We start from the raw sequence: 21,934 nt of genomic DNA on the forward strand, positions 1-21,934 counted from the left end.
ATGTGGAGCAAGGGAAACACTCCTCCCTTGCTGGTGGGAGTACAAACTTGTACAGCCACTACGGAAGTAAGTGTGGTGGTTCCATGGGAAGATGGGAACTGGTCTACTTAAGATTCAGATGTACTGCAATTGGGCAGATACCCAAAGGATGCTTCATGCAAGCAAGGAGACACTTGCTCAACCATGCTCATTGCTGCTCTATTCATAATAGCCAGAAACTGGAAACAGCCTAGATGTCCCTCAACAGAAGAATGGATCGAGAAAATGTAGTGCACTATACAATGGAGTACTACTCAGTCATTTAAAAGAATGAACTCGTGAGATTCATAAGTAAATGGATAGAACTAGAAAAAAAATCATCCTGAGTGAGGTAATCCAGACCCAAAAAGACAAATATGGTATTATTTGCTTATATGTGGATATTAGCTGTTAAATCAATGATAACCAAACTACAATCTGTAGAATCACAGAGGTTAGGTATATAGTAAGGGACTCTAGGAGACAGATCTCATTAGGAAAGGAAAACAGAATAGGTAGTTTTGGGTGGATGGGGGGGCGCTGAAATGGGAGGATCAAGCAGAGAGCATGAGAAGAGGGAGACAAGAGAGGTAATACAGAGAGAGACAGCTAAAACTAAGGGAAATTTGAGGGTAATATGTAAAGCTAATACAGTAGAATCCTCCTAAAAATATACACATACCAAGGTGACTTATTTTAAATTGCCAAATAATAGGCAGACAGAGCCCCAGCTAGACATCTTTTGTCACCAAATGGAGCTTCCAGCACTGGGATTGAGTTACATCTATTGTTGTTGGGCAAAGGGGTCCCATTGAATCCCCAAACAACCTAGGCTGTTGCCAAGACTATATACAGATTGCTCTCCATAAACTGATAACAAGGCCCCATTGCTGAAGATATCACACAACTCATTGAACATTGAGAGGTTGAACTAGTGTCTACACAGAGCCTTTGCCCATACCTGTTGGCATGTTTGGTACAGGAAGGCACTCTGTACTACCAGGGAGTGAAATGTAAACACCAACACAGCCACAAACACTTTGATCTACAGTGGTGTCCCATCTACAAGATAACACCAGTGCCATGATGGCACAAAGCTTGTGGGAGCAGCCAACCAACATTTGCCTAGTCCATGAGATGGAAGCCATAACCCACGTTGCTTGGTGACCAAGAATCTGAGACTAGATAGCGCACGAACCTAAGGGAAAACCAAATACTACTCTTCTTAAGAAAAAAAGAAAAAGTAGCAATAAGATAAAATGACTCCTAATAACAATCTGCTCTACTCCTAGACCAGTGCCTTGCTCCGCCATCAGAAGAGAAGTTTCCTCCACAGCAGACGGGAACAAACACAGAGGCCCACATCCAGACATTACTCAGGGGGTGGGAGACCTTGGAACACTCAGCCCTAAATGGGATGTCTCCATCAAACCCCTCCCCTTAGGGCTCAGGCAGAAAAGGAGGCAGAGAGAATGTAAGAACCAGAGAGGATGGAGGATACCCAGGAGTCAAGGCCCTCTGAATCTGTATGAGCAAAGCTCGTCTGAACTCACAGAGATGGAAGCCGCATGCACAGGGGCCTGAAGGGTTTGCACCAGTTCCTCTGAGTATATATGATGGCTTCCAATTCAGTATTTTTTACGGGATTCCTGAGTGGGCAAACGAGTTGGTCTCTGGTTCTTGTGCCTTCGCTTGCGCTCTTTTCCTGGTGGTCGTTCTGTCCAATCCCAATGTGCTAGTTTTGATTCTTTTTTTTTAATTTTTAAAATTTTATTATTATCCCTTAGAAGCCTATTTGTCTTCTAATGAGAGACAGAAAAGGAGTAGATCAGGATGGAAGGGGAGGTGAACAGGACCTGGGAGGAGTAGAAGGTGGGGAAACATATTCAGGATATATTATGTGAGAGGGAAAAAAAAAACTACTTTCAATAAAAGGGAAAAAGGGGGTTGGGGATTTAGCTCAAGGCCCTGGGGTTGGTCCTCAGCTCTGGAAAAGGAAAAACAAAAAACAAACAAACAAACAAACAAACAAACCTAATATCTTGTACTGCCAGAGCTGCTTCCTGTGCTCTGTAACCACCGCTACGGCATCCCTAGATACAGAATGTCACGAAACACTTGAGCCTCCAGGCCTCCAAAGTGTCCATCCTACGTCTAAACCCCGCAAGAAGACCCTGGGCGCTATACACGCCCACTTAGAAGAGACGGGACACCATGAAAGGCAGAGGCAGGCCCAGGAGCACACGGGAACAACGGTGATACCTAGCAGTGACAGAGCAGCCGAGGGCCAGTTGCACAGAGTGACACATGTACGAAGGCACACTTTAGATTTTATAATCTGGCCAATGCTGCGAGCATTTAGTAACAGCAAGACACACCGTGTCGATTGTCGAGCAAAGGAACGTGCTTGCTTTGTACTGTTTCTTTCTTCTTTCTTTCTTTCTTTCTTTCTTTCTTTCTTTCTTTCTTTCTTTCTTTCTTTCTTTCTTTATTTATTTATTTATTTATTTATTTATTTATTTTTTGGCTTCTCGAGACAGGGTTTCTCTGTAGCTCTGGAGCCTGTCCTGGAACTCACTCTGTAGACCAGGCTGGCCTCAGACTCACAGAGATCCGCCTGCCTCTGCCTCCCGAGTGCTGGGATTAAAGGCGTGTGCCGCCACCACCAACCGGCATGCTTCGGACTGTTTTAAGCACTCAGGGCATATGCTCCCTCGACGCTCATAAAAACACCTAGGAGACGGGTAAGTGCATGGTCACTACCTTTATTTTCTGGCAGTCAGCTGGGTGCCAAGAGCAAGCGCTCGCCCAAGACCACAGTATTCGTCTGGCTTCAACTAAGAAAACCAAAGTCACTTTAGATATTTCAGAGAATACAATGACCTTGATGACTGGTGGAATCGGGACGAAAGAACCCGGAAGAGTTAGAGGAGAAGGAGGAGGAGGAAGCTGCTGTTCCTCAGAGGTAACTTTGAATTACTGATGCTCACATTTGATGCTCACGCAATGTTGAGAAACAGCAGCCGCTCTCCTAGCCCTAGGAAAAGCAAAGTGAAACACTGGTATCCAGACCCACAAATCGGGAGCTTCTGAGGGGTTAGTGGAACATCATTCAGACTGCCTCTGGCAGCTGCTTTGCAGGAAGCCCAGCAGCCGTCACCCTGCGTCTTGCCACTGGCAGCGCCAAGGTGGAAAAGCACAGCATCGCTGAGACTATTGGAGCCAGAAGGGGAAAATGTCGCCTGTCCCCACTTGCCTTTTATTCTCCTGTCAGAGGTGACCTGGAAATCAGTTAACAAGTGAGTCATGGAAATGCTTTGGAGGACACCAGTAGTCCACGGTATACAAGAGTATAAGACTGGAATGGAACTGGTAAACAACAGTCCAAACAACTGACGCGTGACAGAGTTTAAGTCCCAAGTAACCTGGCTCCTGAGTCTCTGCTTCTCTCTGCGGTCACAAGCTCCGACACTGTGGTATGCTAAAACCACAGGGTTGCATAATCTTTAAGTCTATGGCTGACAACCTATGCAGGTGGGCAGCCAAGACATTTCAAGAATTTATTTCATTAAGTATTCTGCAAAGGTGAAGTTGTGCCAGGCGGTGGTCCGTTTGGATGTAGGATGAATGGGACCCGGTCAAAACAGAAAAAAACGTTAACAGAAAAGAGAGCCCCAAACTCCCTCTTCCAGGTTGGCAAAACTCCCTGGGAAGGATTCCAGCTGGCTTTTCTGAAATCACCGGCCCACACACTCAACTAAGTATTTTAGCCAAGGGGCAGGTATTAGGTGAGTAACCGAGTGGAAACGCCCTTTAGAACCTCGAGACAAGGATTTTAGTGCAGATCGTTTATCTAAGGGATTCAGGAAACACCGGTGGGAGGTGGGGAAGGGAGACAAAGAGGGGAAAGCCGTCAATAAGGGGTGTGCCATCCAGCCGGCTACCACGGCTAACGACCTGAACATAGTCTCACGGAAAAATGCTGGGAACCGGCGTAAAGCAGGAGCCTCGGAGTTATCCCCCGCAAGAAGCAAGAGAGACGGATGATCTGCAGAACCAATCTTGTACTGGAGGAAGGCTGCCCGCGTGGGAGGGAGTTCATTCTTAGACATTTCCAAATTGCCCTGACCTGGGCGGTGGCGCTGCTTTCTTCCACTTAGGAAAAAGTCCCCAGGGCCAGGAGGGACCGTCGGAGTAGTCTAGGCTAGAGAGGCGGCGGTGTGGGTAAGGAGCCGCATGTCTACCACGCTCAGCTTCTTGATCAGATAGAAATTTCCTCTGCCTAAAAAACTTGTGAACTTCAAAAGAATTAAAACCGCTTACAGAGCTTTACAAAGGAGAGTGTGTGGTAGAAAGAATTCTTGCTTAAAAGTTTCTTGACGACTGGGAATATGTGTTGTGTTTTTATATTCTCTGTAGGTCCCGGGACACTGGCCCCCCAAAATATCAATGACTAAAATACTGGGTGAAAAATTTCAATTTAACAACAGAACACATTATTTGCTAGGTTAACAGGTCGCTTTTAAGCTAATTATGGACAATAAATCATTTCTACTAAACTAAACATTTCCATCTCTGTGAAAAAATTAAAGTAGCACTGTCTTGTTCTATTCCTTTATCAGTCTGGTAAAAATTAAGAGTATTGTAGAGAATACTCTTAATCACCTATTTAATGACCGTTCTCTCCTTCATCCTACTTTTTTTTTTTTTCTTCAAGACAGGGTTTCTCTGTGTAGTTTTGGTGCCTGTCCTGGAACTCACTCTGTAGCCCAGGCTGGCCTCGAACTCAGAAATCCACCAGGCTCTGCCTCCTGAGTGCTGGGATTAAAGGCCTGTACCACCACTGCCCGGCTCATTCCTACTTTTTAAAAAAGATTTGTTTATTATGTATACAATGTTCTGTCTGCACATATTCCTACACCCCAGAAGAGGGCACCCAGATCTCATTATAGATGGTTGTGAGCCACCATGTGCATGCTGGGAATTGAACGCAGGACCTCTGGAAGAGCTGCCAGTGCTCTTAAACTCTGAGCCATCTCTCCAGGCCTTCATTTCTACTTTTAAAAGTACTTTGATTATACAAAGTTGGTAGAGAATTCAGCATGAACGAGAATGGTGCTCTCAGCATAATGTGGAGAAAGTCAAGAAAATCAGAAAACTCACATTATCTACTTACTGAGTCAATAAGAATATCTTCTCAAAGTTCAGGGATGTAACTCAGAGGCAGAGTGATTGCCTAGCATAAGCAATGCCTTGCGTCCGAACAGGAGAACTGGAAAAAAAGGAGTACCTTCTATTAGTCTTCTTATTATATCAAAAAATAGTGTAATAATACTTTTAGACAAGTGTCATTGTATACAGCCAGTGCATTGTAACTTCTTAAAAGATTTACTTATTTACATGTTGGGTGTTTTGCCTGAACATATGTCTGTGCACTACATGTATGTCTGGTGCCCTCAGAGACGAAAGAGGGCGTCAGATCTCCTGGAACTAAAGTTACAGACTATTGTAAACCACCTTGTGGGTGATGGAAATGCAACTCAGGTCCTCTGGAAGAACAGTAAGTGCTCTTAACCTCAGACTCACCTCACCAGCTCCTGATTTCTGAGCTTGTTTGTTTGTTTGTTTGTTTGTTTGAGACAGGGCTTCTCTGTGGAGCTTTGGAGCCTGTCCTGGATCTCGCTCAGTAGACCAGGCTGGCCTCAGACTCACAGAAATCCCCCTGCCTCTGCCTCCCAAGTGCTGGGATTAAAGGCCTGCGCCACCACAGGCTGACATGATTTCTAAGCTTTTAAAGAACGTTTTAAAATTCTTTTTGCATAGCATAGCAACTCTAAGGCAAGTTATTTTACTTCTGGAGTACATTATTTCAAGATACTAACTCATCAGAAATTAGAAGTGGCTGACGTAACTTTAATCCTTCCAGATTCCCTTCTGTCTAAACTAAACGTGGGTCTCTCTCAGGTAGTAGGTTAATGTTTGAGGCTCAACGAAGTCTGTCCCTGCAATGCCACCGAGTCCTCTGCCTTCCTGGGCTCCGTGACACATTCTAGTGGCCAAGTTTCTTCAGGGGCTCTGACCCTGTGGCAAACTTCTGTCCAGCCTCACAGGATCTCCTTTGAAATTGCCATGGAAATTGCTATGATGCCATAACTTACATTCCACATGCCTAGAACCAGCCCAGCGGGGACAGCATCATGGTGGCCGTACTTTCCCAGCACCTCACCACACACAGGATCCCAAGTGGGTCCTGGGCTTTGAGCACGTGGAAGGTGGCCTTAGGCTCATTCCTGAAGCATTCTGCGCCCCCAGCTCCCCAGAAGCCTATGCACAAGCTCCTGGTGGGAAAGGCAGGCTCCCAGCTTTCTGCCACTCCATCTCTCTCTTTCCCACTGAGCTGGACACATAGCGCCTGCTCCCTTTTTTCTGTGCTAATATCTTCAGCAAGGAGCAGCTCAGCTGTGCTGCTAGGCGTTTTCTCCTCCCTTGCCACGTTTGAAAATGTGTCGGAAAAGCACATATTCAAAACCTGTTTCCTTTTGCTCCCATGCCTCACTGTAAATCTGACCAAAGTCAGTCCTAAGGCCCTTACTGAGTGCTTTGATACTTTGAATGTTTTCCTAACAAAGTAACTCTTACACTGGGCCCTTCCGGAAAGGTTGGGATGTGGACACAATGCAGTCAACTCCTTTCCAGTAGTGTGAACAGTGTAACAAGCATGGCTTCTCACCACCGTGCCTCACCAGCATCACACGTAAACCTCTTACAGCACTCGAGGCCATTTCTAAGTATCCCTCCAAAAGTTTCCGCTCCATACATGTTAGAAATATATATATTTTTAAATATATATATTTAGATTTTATTATATCTATATATAATATAAATATAGATAATAAAAATATATTTTATTAAATTTATTTTATATATTTATATTATATATATTTATATAATATATATGATATAAATATAATAAAAATAACAAAAATAACATAATATAATAATACAATATAATAATTTATTATATTATTATATTACACATTTATATTATTTTAAATATATATATTTAGAAATATATATATTTCTAAAATAGCTTCCATGTTTTCAAGCATAGTTGTAGCAATGACTTAACTCCTCAGTAATGCCTTTCTGGAGGAGCTCACTCCCTAATAGTGGAGGCTGAGTACCTTATAAAGGATGCTTTATCCAGAAGGCTCTCCGAGAGCCTAACATCAAGCATTGGCTCTGCTCTGGTCAGGCCCTCATGACGTCACAATGGCAGGAGCCATTCCACAACAATCTAGAAAGCAAAAGAAATGGACCAGGGCGGTCCTGTTCTTTTTCTAACAGATCACTGGCAAGGGAGCTAATTTCTCAGGGCCGTGTCCTGGTGGCCTCTCACTGGTCCCCGTAGGCTAAAGGTGCCACCAGGTGCTGACAATTGCCACACTGGAGACCAAGCTTCTAATACACGAATCTGGAGAGACAAATCGCATCCGAACCAGGGCATCGGACTTAATTCAACTGCCCTCCATATCCATTTTCACGATATGGAGGACCTCTCTGAAATGCTCTGATTACTGACTCCACATAATGAACATTATCATTCTAAGTGGCTTAATTAGAGTCAATTATACATACCTGCCTTGACCATAAAGCTACGTCAGAATACTCCACAAGTAGACTGTGTAGAGAATTGTTAATAGCATCATAGCAATAGGTTTCTTTTTTAAAGTTAAATTGGGAGGGCTCTTCAATACAAAGCAACATTTTGTTATGGCACTGAAAAGATTTGTCGAGAAGTTTCTCGTGAGCCCAAGCTGCTGGAATACTATGCAGACGGGTTTAAGAGGGCCTGATTTCAATGTAAGTGAACTATGAGTGGGGAGATATGATGATTAATACTGATGGTCAACTTGATAGGAAGTAGACTTCCCTGGAGGACAAAGCTGTGACAGATTATCTAGATTAGGGTAGGCTCAGGACATGCCTGTAAGGTGTTATCTAGAGTCAGTTAATTGAATGGGAAGTCCCACCTGTGAACGGTACTGTTCTAGAGTTTGGGGTCCTGGGCCTGAATAAAAAGGGGAAAGTGAGCCGAGCCCAAGGATCCATGGTACTCTTCTCCCTGACTTCAGACGCAATGCACTGAGCACCATCTGCATCCTGCTGCCCTTCCCTACCCACCCGCATACCCTCTGTAACAGTAAGCCAAAATAAACCCTACTTCGTCACGGTCCTATGGCTGTGAAGAGACGCCGAGACCAAGGCAACTCTTAAAAGGGAAAAACATTTCATCGGGGGGCTTGCTTACAGTTTCAGAGGGTCAGTCCATCGTCATCACGGCGGGGAGCATGGCGGTTCCCAAGCAGGGATGGGAACTGCTTGAGAAGTAGCTGAGGGCTTTACATCCTGATCCACAGGCAGCAGGCAGGGAGAAACACGAGACCTGGCATGAGCTTTGGATACCCCAGAGCAGTTCCCTTAGTGACACACCTCCTCCTCCAACACCTCCTAATCCTTTCCAAATAATTCGTCAACTAGGGACTAAGCTTGCAAGTAGATGCCCATGTTTCATCCAAGCCACCACATCTTTCTTAAGTTGCTTTGGCCAGGCATTTTGTTACAGCAGTAAAGAAAATAACAAATACACGGAATATTCCAAGAGTTCCTGGTTTGGGTCTTTCAGATTTTTTTTTTCTCCTCTTCATTTTTATTTTATTTGTACGGGTATTTTGATGGCATGTGTTTTGATTGTCTGTGCACCTCGTATTTGCAATGCCTGGAGAGGCCAGAAGAGGGCGCTGTGTACCCTGAAACTGGAATTACAGATGGTTGTGAGCCTTCCTATGGATGCTGGGAATTGAACCCAGGACCTCTGCAAGAGCAGCTAATGCTCTTAACTGCTGTGCCATATCTTCAGCCTTGGTGTTGGGAAAATTTTTTTAAAATTTATAATTGGGCATAGTGGCACAAGTCTTTAATCCCATCACTTGGGGGGAGGCAGAGGCAGGTGGATCTCTGTGAGTTCAGGGTCATCCAGGTCTACAAAGTGAGTTCCAGGACAGATAAGATTTATACAGTAAGACCCTGTCTCAAAATAAATAAAACTGCAGGCAGGATTTTAGTAATTATTTGAGAATTGCATACAATGTATTTTGATCATATTCAAATGTCATTCTTTCCCTTAACTCCTTTTAGATCCATCTTCACCTCCTTAGCCCCGCCCCCAACTTCATGTTCTCTTTTTTCCTTTTTATAACCTTTCCTGTTCAATTTATGCTCCCCATATACTCCCAGAGGTAGGGCCATGCACCACAGCATGGTTGACAGACATAGCCTTATGTCAACCATATCCTTAAAGTAAATGGACTCTCCATCCCTCAGAAGCCTTCGCCTGTCCACAGCGCCTCACTTAGGGGAGGAGGCTTGTGAGCCTCTTCACCTTCCACGATCGATCGAATGCTGTCTGGCTTGGTCTCGTGCTGGTCTCGTTCAAGCGACCACAGGTGCTGTGGGCTCTGACTGCAATGGTCCTGTCATGTACAGAAGACACTGTTAAACACGGTTAGTCCTCTCCAACCTCAGGCTTTTACAGTCTTTCTACCCGCTCAACTAAGATGATCCCTCCCTCCCTCCCTCCCTTCATCCCTCCCTCCCTCCCTCCCTCCCTCCCTCCCTCCCTCCTTCCTTCCTTCCTTCCTTCCTTCCTTCCTTCCTTCCTTCCTTCCCTCTCTCTCTCTTACACACACACACACACACACACACACACAGAGACAGACAGACAGACAGACAGACATCCCATCCCATTTGTGGCTGAGCACTCTAGCAACACTTACTCTCTGCAGACTCTGGTTACCCAGCAAATACGACTGACAATCAACGAGTGGGACATCATGAAATTAAAAAGCTTTTGTACTACAAAAAAAACTTAACCGACTGAAGAGGCAGCCTATAAAATGGGTGCAAAAAAATTTTTTTGCGTCTTTGCCAGATAAACATCTGACAGAAAACGCATGTCTGAAATATACAAGGAACTCAAGAAATCTAAACACCAAGAAAAAACAAACCATTTAAAAAAAAAATGGGATGTAGAACTGAACAGAGCTCTCAAAAGATGAAATGCAAAATGGCTAAGAAATATCTTTAAAAGTGGTCACCGTTCTCAGCCCTAGACATGCAACTTAGAGCTACTTGGAGATCTCATCTTAGTCTTGTGGGAATGGCTTAAGAAAACAAAGGACAACAAATGCTGGCAAGAAAGAGGGGAAAGAGGAGCCTTCGTGCACTGTTAGCGAGAGTGGAAACTGGTGCAGCCACTGTAGAAATCATGTGGAGGTTTCTCAGAAATAAAACCTAGAAATAGTTCTACCCTATGAGCAGATACATCACTCCTGGGCATCTATCCCAAGGACCCTATTTTCTGCTAAGTGACCACACATTCACCCATGTTCATTTAGCTGCTAAGACGTTGAAACAGCCTAAATATTCATCAGCTGATGAGAGATGACAAAAATATGATGCCTATCTACAATGGAATTTTATTCAGCTGTAAAGAAAAACGACCTCATGAAATCTGCAGGTAGATGGAGGGAGCTGGAAAAATGTTATACTGAGTGAAGTAACCCAGACCCAGAAAGACAACACTGTTATCTTCTCACTCACATGTGTATCTTAGCATCAAATCTTTAGATTTGTGTGTTTAACTCGGGGTCCCGGGGATTTTAAGTGACATTACATTTCTTTTTTAATGAATACTGTTTTGTGATAGTTAGCCACAAATAATTTTGTATCCGGAGCAAATTCCAGCATTCGGTGACTTCATATTGAGAAGAATAAAATCCTGGTAGAAGTCAGATATAGCTGAGCAAAAAGTTAAACTATAGGTCATATGAAAATGGGGGTGCTGCTTTAACAGATGCAATACTGGTACAGTCGGGTATAGCAGCTGCTTCTCTGTTGTGATGAACACCATGACCTAAAGCAACCTGGGGAAAAGGTTCACCTGGCTTGCACATTCCAGTCTGTCATCCAGGGAGACTGAGGCAGGAACTCAAGCAGAAACCACAGAGAAACACTGCTTACTGGCTTGCTTTCCCTAGCATCCCCAGCTACCCACTTCTACATGGATAGTACCATCCACGGTGGCCTGGGCTCTCCCATATCAATCAACAACACAGAAAGTACCCACACAGAAAGGCCCACAGACCAGTCCAGTGGAGGTGATTCCTCAATTGAGATTCCTTCTTTCTGGGTGTGTCTAGGTCTGTGTCAGGCTGACTAATGAACTTAAGAGCTCAGGAAGAGCAAAGCTGCGCACTTGTTAGTCAGAGGGCTGGACTGTAGTCTGCATTAAGGACAGGAACTGTAGAAGGTCTTTCTTGGGCTGGGATTGTAGTTCAGTTGTAGGACATTCACTTAGCATGCACAAAGCTCTGGGTTCAATTCTTGGCACTACAATAACTAAGTAACTCATGGTAGGGCAAGAACCACAGCCCCACAATGGGAGTATAAGTTAGAGTATCATCTACTTGTCTACTAAGCCCTTGGGCATTAATTAGTTAAGGGTTTTCAACACCAGAGAGAAGAAGATGAAGCTACTCTGTAAGAGCATAATTCAAATTAATTTTTTTTCAAATAAAATGAAAGGAGACCAAAGATAATGAATTGAAGAAGAGTCAGGTGTGAGTCATCATCACCAGAAACAATAGACAAGTGAAAGAGACTTAATACACATAGTCTAAAAAAAAATCACTGTCCTTGCAAAGCTTATTGAAGAAAAAGTCAAACTTCTAAATTTTGTCAGAGGACTGGAAAATTGGTGACATTTAAGATTTGGAGAAAAAAAAAACACAAAGGAATTATAAGACTAAGAAGTATAACAAAGCCCAAAAATCATGGGTGAATTTTAGAGCAGATTAGGCACACCTAAACAGAGAATGTGTGACTAAGATCAGGTTAAAGGAATCCAAAGGAAATTTAAAACAAAGCAAAGCCATTGAAGGGAAGGTAGGAAGCGCAAAGGATACAGCTGGAGGCCTAATGTGTACTGAATCGGAGTCCCAGAGATGGACGAAATGACATGGGAAGGCATGGAGAGCCTAGAATTTTCTAATAATTGATTAAACATATTAATTATGATTTAACAAGTACGAGATAAAAATTAGCATTTTTAAACAACGAAAATGTATTCACTAATTTTCACTGCTATATCTGAAAATAGAAATTCACAGGTAACACGGATAGCTTTGAGTTTCTCCGTAAATGTCAGTTTAAAAAAAAAAAATCTGTCAGTCAATTGACTAAGTCGAAAAGGGCTTCCTTTTAAAGTTCCTCTACCTGAAATACATTATTCTTGTTTAATCAGTGGGATTGCTAAATAGTCCAATAATTAGCAGAGGTGCCGGGCTGGCATGGCCACGCCCATCCTTTCCACCCCGCCCACCACAGGCTCAGGCAGGAATACAGGCTTACGCGAGCACAAACACGTACCCGTGCGCGCGCGCGCGTGCACACACACACACACACACACACACACGCACACCCGCGACACACACAAGCATGCATGTACGCATGTGTACGGCTCAAGAAACAGCCAGCGCTGCGAAGTTTCGGAGGAGCAGTCCTGCAGACCCGGCAGCAGTGGGGTTTCCTTTAAATCTTAAACCCCTCCTCTCTCAGATCCGTTGGAAAGGAACTCAAGGGGCCGGAGAGGCGAAAAGCAGCCCGGTGCCTGTCAACCGGTTGGCACACGAGTGTGCCGAGGGCCTGCCACGCTCCAGAAGTCCGCTGGGGCGTGGAGATGGAGATGCACGACCCAGCGCCTAATGAGCGCCAGATCGCCCGAGTTGGTTTTTTTTTTTTTTTCCATAAATACGAAACAGCCCCTAAACTTTTTCTCACTTATTCCCTAGTACCCCACCACATACAACACACAATTTATGCTTCTTCCCAGGAGTCGGCTGGCCGTCTGAACACTAACTGGGCGAAATAGCAGGAGCTAAAAGACAGCCCTTACTCGCAGGAGAGAAAAGAGGCAAGAAAACACAGTAAAGCCTGACCTCATACTCGGATTTGCCCGGTGCTTGGAATGGAAAAAAAAAAAAAAAAACCTCATGGGGGTGGCTCGCCGCGCGATGCATGCTGGGAGGAGTAGTTTCGTCCAGCCCGTCCGGCCCACGTAATCAGAACGGAGCGCAAGTTGGCTCCGCGACCGAGAACTACTATTCCCGTGGGGCCGCGCGGCAGTGGAGGGGCGGGGCCGGGGGCGGGGCGTCTCACTCGCGCAGATCCTGGGGGCTGGCAGGAGGCGGTGGAGCTGCGGTCCAACTGCTGAAGTCTCCATGTGACAGTGAGTGGGGTCCCCTTTCCACGGAGCCACTCCACTCCTGATCACAGCCCCCCCGGAAACCGGGCCACTATTCCCGCGTCGACAGACCGACAGGCCCCGGGGACGCTGAGCATCGGACCGTGCCGCCGCCACACTTGGGGTGCGGAGTGAACGGCTGCCCGGAGGGGGGAAGGAGGCGGAGCGGCGCGGCGAGCGGGGCTCTGTGGCGGCGCCGGCGCCCCCGAGCTGGCAGACATGAACGGCTTCACTCCGGAGGAGATGAGCCGCGGCGGGGACGCGGCCGCCGCCGTGGCCGCGGTGGTCGCTGCTGCAGCGGCCGCCGCCTCGGCGGGGAATGGGAACGCGGCGGGCGGTGGGGCAGAGGTACCCGGTGCCGGTGCGGTGTCGGCTGCTGGCCCCCCCGGAGCGGCGGGTCCGGGCCCCGGGCAACTCTGTTGTCTGCGGGAGGACGGCGAGCGGTGCGGGCGCGCGGCGGGCAACGCCAGCTTCAGCAAGAGGATCCAGAAGAGCATCTCGCAGAAGAAGGTGAAGATCGAGCTGGATAAGAGTGTAAGTGGCAGCGGGACCGCCCTGCCCTGCCTTGCCCTGCCCTGCCTTGTCCTGCCCTTGCCCTACCTAACCCTGCTTGCCCAGCCGGGTCGTTGGCGGGGTTCACGAGTCCTCGGGACTGGGCTGCCGGTGGGATTAGCGGGTTCTCCCGATGGAAACAAAGTCGCTGCAACTCCGGCCACCTCCCCCAGCGCGCGCGCGCGCGCTCGCTCGCTCGCGCGGTGGTGCGGGTCCCCTCCGCCCCTCACCCGGACTCCCCCTTGCCTCGCGTCTCTCCCACGCCAGGCTTCCCTCTTCCTCCTTGGCTGCGATCTGGAAACGAAACAAAGGGGACCGCGGCACCGAGGGCCCAGAGTAGTTTTCTTGTAGCCCGGGTAGCCCCTTCTGGAATGGAGGCGCCTTTGTTTTGCTGCCCGGAGCCAGCGTCTGGCCCCAGGGAGTAGCTCCGCTCCTTTAGGGAAAGTAGAGTCTGGCAGGACCCCACGCCGCAGAGAAGGGAAATCCTCCTTTCTTTCTCCCCTCTCAGTGTTCTCTTTCTCTTGAACACCGAGAGGGAAGCGGAGCTCGGCAATGCCTTACTGGGAGGTGGTTGTAAACGGCGTCTGCGGTGTCAGCTCTTCCTTCGGGCAGCTGCTTCCAAACCCAGGCTGCAAACGAGCCTCTGCGGTTTTACAGCCCGCTCGGCCGCCATCGGGATTTCTTTTTTCCCGTTTTTTTATGCACGTCTGCTCTTTTGGCCAGCTATGAGGTTTCAGAGAGATCCATTGCTACTTTTCAGAGCTCTGACTGATGGCATGGAGAACGAGATACAGACCCTCCACACACATCCTGTATATTTTTAACTTGCCCTTAGCTTAGAAGTCAATATAAAAGCCTGTTCATTCAGCCCTTAATTGTAGCCTTAAAGGGGGAGGGGGGATGGGGAGACTGTCAATCAGCTCAGTATTTATCGTTCACTATGTAACTTTCTAATGCCTATGTAATTAATTTTTTTGAAAAGTTTATTTGTGATTCTGTTTAAGCCGTTTTTTCAGTAGGGCGCATGAGGAACTTTGCAGGGGAACGTGAATAATTTGTTTGCTTTCATTGAAAACAGCACAATACAGATAAATACATTCATTTAATTCTTAAAAAGAAACGTTAGTACTTGCACTTTAAACATAATTAGGATATTAATTCAGCAGCGCATTTGTAAAAAATGCATAGTTTGTATCTGTGTAGAATTTGGCTTCCTAATTAGAAAGATTAAGAAGCACATACCTAATATTAATATAATTTGCTGCTCTCAAACTAAAGGAAATACTATCAAGTTCAGAATTGTGGGCAACATCACACCTCCCCTTGTAAAGTCAAAATCAGCAGGAGCTAACTTATTCAGGTCACCCTCGACGCAATTTGATGACAAAACCCAGAGGGTTGGAATTTCTCTTCCTCTGCCTGTCTGCCTTCTCCCATGGTACCACTCACCTCTTCCTAGCCCCTCCCTTCCAGACAGTATTGACAGCCTGCTAATGTCATAGCCGAGTACCGGGTTTAAAATTGGGAAGGAACATTCCATCGTCTTAACAGTGGACTGCTTAGACTGTATGTTCTGTCGTTCACCTGGGCCTGTGCAATCTTACTGACAGAGAGAAGTGTTTTTCTGTACTCACAGTCCATGAAACTTTTTCTGTTTCAGGCAAGACATCTCTACATTTGTGATTATCATAAAAACTTAATCCAGAGCGTTCGAAACAGAAGAAAGAGGAAAGGTAGCGATGATGATGGAGGAGATTCACCTGTTCAGGATGTCGATACTCCAGAGGTAGATGAAAGTTTTCTATGTTATATGTAAATCATGAGCATACTGGCAATTCCAAAACCTTTGTGTAAATATTTGGGCTAAATTTGAAATGTTTAAAGCATCTGAGAAATCTCAAAATTAAATACAATCAGTTAACATGTACTTAGACTAGTATTAAATCTCAGGTGACAATTCTTATAGCCCTTTACATACAACTTCCTTTTTTTTCCTCTAAAAGTTGTTATTATGTATCCCCAAAAGGTAGAACTGGTTAAAGAAACTATAGATCTAATTATGTAAATGAAATTGTTATTGTGCCGAAGTGCCCTTTGCCATACAGATCAGTGATATCTTTTTAGCAGAGTGAACTAATTGATATATTAATTTTTTTCTAGGTTGATTTGTACCAATTACAAGTAAATACACTTAGAAGATACAAAAGACACTTCAAGCTTCCAACCAGACCAGGTCTTAACAAAGCACAACTTGTTGAGGTATATATAAGTTTATACTGTTTAAACAACCTGTTCACACCAACAAGGGATCATTAAATGATGACGAAATAGCTAGGTGTAGTATATATAATAGTACATTACATATAGGAAAGTCAAAGTCAATTGGTCTATTGTGGGAGAATATAGTTGTTTAAAACCATCTGTCTGCCACCTAGAAAAAAGTCCATTTACAGCCTCTTTTTATAGTGATTTTTCAGAATAAGTATTCAGTGGGAAGTTCTTATAATTCTAGAAATCTGTTTTAAATTTCTATTTAATGAATATTGATTAAACACCGAATTGAGGCATAGCAAATCAAAAAGCTCACAAGCATTTATTCGAGTCTAGTTTGTAAAGTTTCTGTGGACGAGGCCCACAGATAAGCCTGAAGCAGGATCTCCTAACTTCCTGGCTTTACTCTCAGGTTAGCTGTTGTTTTTAAGCAGAGGATGCTTTCTTTACATCTATAGAGAGCAAAGATTGTATCCAAGGTTTTACTTGAAGTTTGTTTTGTATAGGACTTTGGTTCCTTGAGTGTGGTTTAGAAGTTAGCTCTGTGTGTGTATGTGTGTGTTCAAGGAGTAATAGAGCCACAAAATCTGTGCACTTTAAGATGTTTACAGATTTAAATAATTTTACTTTATATCTAAGTAAAAATTTCCACTGACTAGATAGGACAGTAATCTCTCTCTCCCTCTCTCTCTCTCTGTGTATATGTGTGTGTTTATTTACATGAGTTTTCTCGTATTCTTCAGCTTGACTTTAATAGCCTACATTTCTAATATGCATATTAAATAAAAGATAAATACAAGTTACAATTCTTTGTAGAAAGCTCTTTAACATTATTAAAATTCAGTATGCTAACTAGCCAAATTTTCTCCTATATTTCCTATCAAGGCAACAACAACAAAAAAACTTTTCTTTAAATTTTATTTGAAAGATCTAGTCCTTTTTCTGTGGCACACTCCATAAATATAAAGACCTCCCCTACTATGATGAAATATACTCTATATTAACATAGTATAGTCATCCCTGTTCCCTCCTCTCAACAGAGAGGAGCCAAGAACAGATGCAAACATCGTTTTTTAAGTATATAACTCAAATCCCAAGCCTTTAAGGTCGGGTCTTCTAAAAACAGTTGTAGTTCAGAGTTCTTTTCTGTTCTGGAAAAACAGGCCAGCCTCTAGAATCCGAGCGCATACATGAGCAGCTCTGGGTCTTACTCAGGTGTTGGTAGTTGTGGTGCCCATGTTAGATTTGTACAGTGAAGAGACAGCTCCAGCTCCTTTAATTTTCCAGTCTTACATTTTATTCAGAAAATTCTGTAAGACGCTTAGGAAGAATGAATACCAGCCGCACCAAAGATACCATGTAAACTCTCCCTCGTGCTGCACGTCAGCTCTTCTGTTTTATCTCACTGATATTTAATGTTTAAAAGTAGGTACCTTCTAAACTGAAGTTGTAAAGTTTAAAGGGAAAAATACTCAGACCCGGTACCCATTAGTTGAGTGGACCAAAGCGGGTAACATACTTAGAAGGAGAGCGAATTGCGTAGACGAGCGGGTCCTTTGAAATCAGACTGTCTTTTGTTTATTATATTTTGTTTTCAATGTGCTTTGGGGCTTGGTGATAGTTTGTTAAAAGGGCTTAACTTTTAAAAGACTGTCTCTCGCGGTCACGCAACACTTGGACAGAACAGTGTCTTTCCCTCAGCTCACCGCCCCTGCTGCATCCAACAGTTAATTGGTCCTTTTTTCCTTTGTAGATAGTTGGCTGCCACTTTCGGTCTATTCCAGTGAACGAGAAAGACACCCTGACGTATTTCATCTACTCGGTGAAGAATGAGAAGAACAAATCAGACCTCAAGGTGGACAGCGGGGTTCACTAGGAGAGGCGGCTTCTCGTACAGGCGGGGCCCCTGGCTGTCTGGCTGTCTGGCTGTCAGGAATGTTTACTCTTTTTCATATGTAGAAAGGTTCTTGTGTATTTTTTCTACAGAGGATTTCCTTTGCCTTTTGTTTGTTTGTCTTTGATTCTAATAATTAGTTGGAAACTCGTGTAAACTGAGCTTCCTAAATTAAAACTATTTTAAATAAAGGTTATTACTGTTAGAGCTGCTTCAGTGTATTTATTTTGTGAAATTTAGATTTCGTTTTAAGCTTCCAGGGGGTGGTATTAAGGTTTCAGGTAAAGATTTGTATTTTGTAAACTTTTCTTAGAAATCTAAAAATTTTTAAGAAAAGTAATTAAAGGTAAAGGAGAAATAACAGATATAAATATAACCCACTTGTTTTTTCCCTAGGCCAATGGGAAGTAAGCATTCTTTTCTTTGTGTGTGTGGGTGTGTGTGTTGGGGGGTGTTTGAGACAGGGTTTCTCTGTATCCTGGCTGTCCTGGAACTCAGAGATCCACCCGCCTCTTAAAGTGCTTTACAATATATGTTAGCAGATTTGAAATTAGACTTCCATTGATTTTTCACTTTGAAATTTCCCTTTATGCATTATTTTTATTATTATTATTATTCCTTGAAGGCGAATGAAGAAAAACAGGTAATTTCTGTGCCTTTCTCTTTCCAAAGACACCCCAATATTCCAGCAAAGGTAAGCATGTGTGCGCGCGCGTGCGCGAGCACACACACACACACACACACACACACACACACACACACACACACAGTGCTTGCGGAGAGTGGCAATAAGAACTGGAGTTATGGCATGAACATGGAAAATAACTCATCATCTGTGCTACTCAAAGATAGCAAATTCAAACTATTTAATAGAACTGCTGTGTGGTGAATATTTATAACCCCAGCTCTCTGGGGGGCTTAGCCAGGAGGGGTCACAAATTCGAGGCCGTCTAGACTAGATCGCAAACCTTGTCTGAGGTTGGAGAAGGCTAGATGTGTGAGGAGCTCTTTGTTTAAGGGCTGAGGTCACTATCTTCTTGCGTTTCATTCTCTGCCAGTGTTTTATCATTTTTTTAACATCTATTTCTCTTGGAATTTTATTGCTTGGCTAAATGCTTGGTGAATCAGGTTTGTAGCTAGCTTGTCACATCAAAAACAAAAACAGCTCCAGGAAAAATGTCCTAAGAAATGCTAGCAAACTTTAGGCTGGAAATGGATAAGACTACTAATATAGCTCAAAGTTCTTCAAGGTTGACATTTGTGCCAGTGATGTTGGCTGTGGGAGGCCGCCCTGTGTTGGAGGAAGATGAGCACAGTTCATGACATTTACCGGTAAGTGCCAGTAACTCGGTGATGTAACAACAGACTCAGACACTGCCAGAGGTCCCCAGGTGACAAAATATTGACCACCAGCTGAGACGCACTGACAGTTAAAGTACCGTGCCTACAGTCCTGATTAATTAGGAGGTAAGTTTACTTATTTTCAAGTGTTCTGATTATATTCACAACTAGGAAATAAAACAGCTGGTGTCTGGTTCTTAGCACCATTTAAAATGTCCCTAGAACATTACTGGTGAGCAGAAGCTATATTCTAGGCATTTTGGAAACCTTATTTGCCGTATTCCCGGAGACTTCTGGGACAAGGTTTTTTCTTCTTAGCTGTATGAAAATGAACCACATAACTGCAAGATGTCAATGTTTATTTAAAAATAATATTTTTCTCATATTTTATATTTTTACCTAATCCAGAAAGATTTCATTTTTGAATAAAACAGCTTTATGGTTTTCCCTATAAAAACCTCTCTTGTGAAAAGAACTTGAAATTATTTGATTAATGTATCCTTATGAATTCATAACTAGCAATTTAGTTTCTCACACTTATTTGCTAATAAAATTATTTAAAAAAAAACAACCCTGAAGAATAGAGTTCTGAATGGTGATTACCAATGAAATTAAGTCCTTGTTAAAACAATTTTAAGAAGCCTTTTGAACTAAGGTGCATGTGTGCATGTGAGTTGGGTATAGTGTGCATGTGGAGATCAGAGGACAACTTTGGGGAGCCATTTCTCACCCACTGAAGCAGGATCCCTATTTTTTTCTGTTACAGCATGACCTATTCCAGCTAGCTGCCCCCAGGATGCTGAGAGATTCCCCTGTCTCTGTTTCCTATCTTGCTGTAGAGGCGCTGGGATTGCAGAAGCTCACCACAATATCCAGTTTTTTACATTAGTTCAGGGGATCAAACTCACGTCATCAGACTCGGAGGGTACCTTCTTCACACATGGAACCATCTCTAAAACATTCCAAAAGTGAATCTTTGACATTGAAGACTGGAATCTCACCCAGGTTGAGTCGCTACTGAAGCTGTAGTATAACGAGGTTTCTACAGAAAGTTTTATTCCCATGCTATTGAGCTTTTCATGTTATGAATTCACTAGTGATCTTTTTAGTTATTTGTCTCTGAATAAAAAATAAGTGGAAAGTCATCATCTTTACGTGGGTACAGGTTATTTTTAACAGCGTCCAGAGAGGAATCCAAATTTGCCATAGGAGTTGGATAAAGAAAGAATATTAAATTTGTAGAGGGGCTTTAAAAATTATGTAGGAACCAAAACAAAGTAGGAGAAGGCTAAAATTTATTTTTCAAACCCCCATATGCGACGCGCTTTTTTCATTGAAGGGGAATTTACGTAATAAACAATCAATTTAAAGTGCATAATTTGGTGGCATTCCGTGTATTCACAATATGACACAGCCTCTGTGTCTAATTTATGTTCTTCCTCACCCTCCAACCCAGTCACACACAGTCACCCCCATTCCTTCGTCGTATCTGTTAGTAGATCTCCACGGTAGGTTTATTCATTCATTGAACGTTGAGTTTCAACCTTTGCCTCGTGTGAACAATGCTGCTGTAGAAACGTTACTGAAATGATGTTTCTGTGGATGTATTTCTCCATTGCTCTTGAGTATACAGCTGGCAGTAAGATTGCTAAGTTATAGAATAATTCTCTGTTTAGCTTTTTGATGTACTGTCAAAATTTTCCAAGTGGCTGGAAAATTTGCTAACACTTATAACTTTCTCTCTCCCTCTCTCCCTCTCTCTTTTTGAGACAGAGTCCCTCTATTATGTAGCTCTGGTTGTCCTGGAATTCAGTATGTAAAACAGGCTGTCTCCCAAGTGATTAAAGATTTGTGCCACCACACCTGGCCTGTACTTCCCCCCCCCCTAACTAAAGTCATGCTACAGGGTATGAAGTGGTATCTTACTGTAGCTTTGATTTATACAATCTTTTTAATTTTTTGATTTATTTTTATTTCTGTGCATTGTTGTACTTCCTTGTCTATCTGTGAACCCACATGCATGTAGGTGTCCTCAGGGCCCAGAAGAGAGCATTGGGACCTCTGGAACTGGAGTTACAGGCAGGTATGAGCCAGTGTGTGGGTGCTGGGAATTGAACCCCAGATCCTGGAAAGAACAGCAAGTGCTCTTAACTGCCAAACCATAATTCTAGCCTCTGGTATATATATATTGATATGATATTGAACACTTTTTTTTAGCTCAGCTGTTCTCTATTCTGGGTATTTAACCTTTATTAGAGATTTCCAAATGTTGACTTTTTCTCATTTTTGATAGTGTTCTTCCATGCACTAAAGTTTTACATTTTTGCCTTCACTAGTATAAGTATTTTTTTTTGTGTGTGTGGCTCTACTTTTGGCGTCAAGTCTTGAATCCACTGCTAAATACAACGTGGTAAAGAGCAATGCTTTTTTTATGGTTAACCAGTTGTCAAAGCATCGCTTTGAGAAGGTATTATTTCCTCACTGAATGTTCTTAG

The 21,934-nt window shown here is 43.7% G+C and overlaps 2 protein-coding genes across 2 annotated transcripts; one reads left to right on the forward strand and one right to left on the reverse strand.

Moving 5' to 3' along the window:
* Positions 1-2,767: 2,767 nt before the first annotated feature.
* Positions 2,768-13,512, reverse strand: LOC121823380 (uncharacterized). The gene is made up of 4 exons (XM_076553311.1): positions 13,077-13,512; positions 9,461-9,551; positions 8,330-8,427; positions 2,768-5,290 (listed from the first exon to the last, which is right to left on the reverse strand). The coding sequence occupies exons 1-3, from the start codon at positions 13,358-13,360 to the stop codon at positions 8,356-8,358; spliced, it is 447 nt and encodes a 148-aa protein (XP_076409426.1). The 5' UTR covers positions 13,361-13,512; the 3' UTR covers positions 2,768-5,290; positions 8,330-8,355.
* Sap30 (Sin3A associated protein 30) lies at positions 13,312-18,303 on the forward strand. The gene is made up of 4 exons (XM_006970929.4): positions 13,312-13,915; positions 15,594-15,719; positions 16,094-16,192; positions 17,958-18,303. The coding sequence occupies exons 1-4, from the start codon at positions 13,601-13,603 to the stop codon at positions 18,078-18,080; spliced, it is 663 nt and encodes a 220-aa protein (XP_006970991.1). The 5' UTR covers positions 13,312-13,600; the 3' UTR covers positions 18,081-18,303.
* Positions 18,304-21,934: the final 3,631 nt, after the last annotated feature.

Source organism: Peromyscus maniculatus, chromosome 17, assembly GCF_049852395.1.
Source record: "Peromyscus maniculatus bairdii isolate BWxNUB_F1_BW_parent chromosome 17, HU_Pman_BW_mat_3.1, whole genome shotgun sequence".
Lineage (NCBI taxonomy): Eukaryota > Metazoa > Chordata > Mammalia > Rodentia > Cricetidae > Peromyscus > Peromyscus maniculatus.

What these genes read in the sequence shown, in the direction of transcription:
- Sap30 (XM_006970929.4), top strand. Translation starts at nt 13,601, where the DNA reads ATGAACGGCTTCACTCCGGAGGAGATGAGCCGCGGCGGGGACGCGGCC. An exon ending in AGGATGTCGATACTCCAGAG is followed by an intron (nt 15,720 to 16,093) that starts GTAGATGAAAGT and finishes ATTTTTTTCTAG; the next exon opens with GTTGATTTGTACCAATTACA. An exon ending in ACAAAGCACAACTTGTTGAG is followed by an intron (nt 16,193 to 17,957) that starts GTATATATAAGT and finishes TTTCCTTTGTAG; the next exon opens with ATAGTTGGCTGCCACTTTCG.
- LOC121823380 (XM_076553311.1), bottom strand. Translation starts at nt 13,360, where the DNA reads ATGGAGACTTCAGCAGTTGGACCGCAGCTCCACCGCCTCCTGCCAGCC. An exon ending in CGGGCAAATCCGAGTATGAG is followed by an intron (nt 9,552 to 13,076) that starts GTCAGGCTTTAC and finishes TGTACATGACAG; the next exon opens with GACCATTGCAGTCAGAGCCC. An exon ending in CATTCGATCGATCGTGGAAG is followed by an intron (nt 8,428 to 9,460) that starts GTGAAGAGGCTC and finishes CCTGTGGATCAG; the next exon opens with GATGTAAAGCCCTCAGCTAC.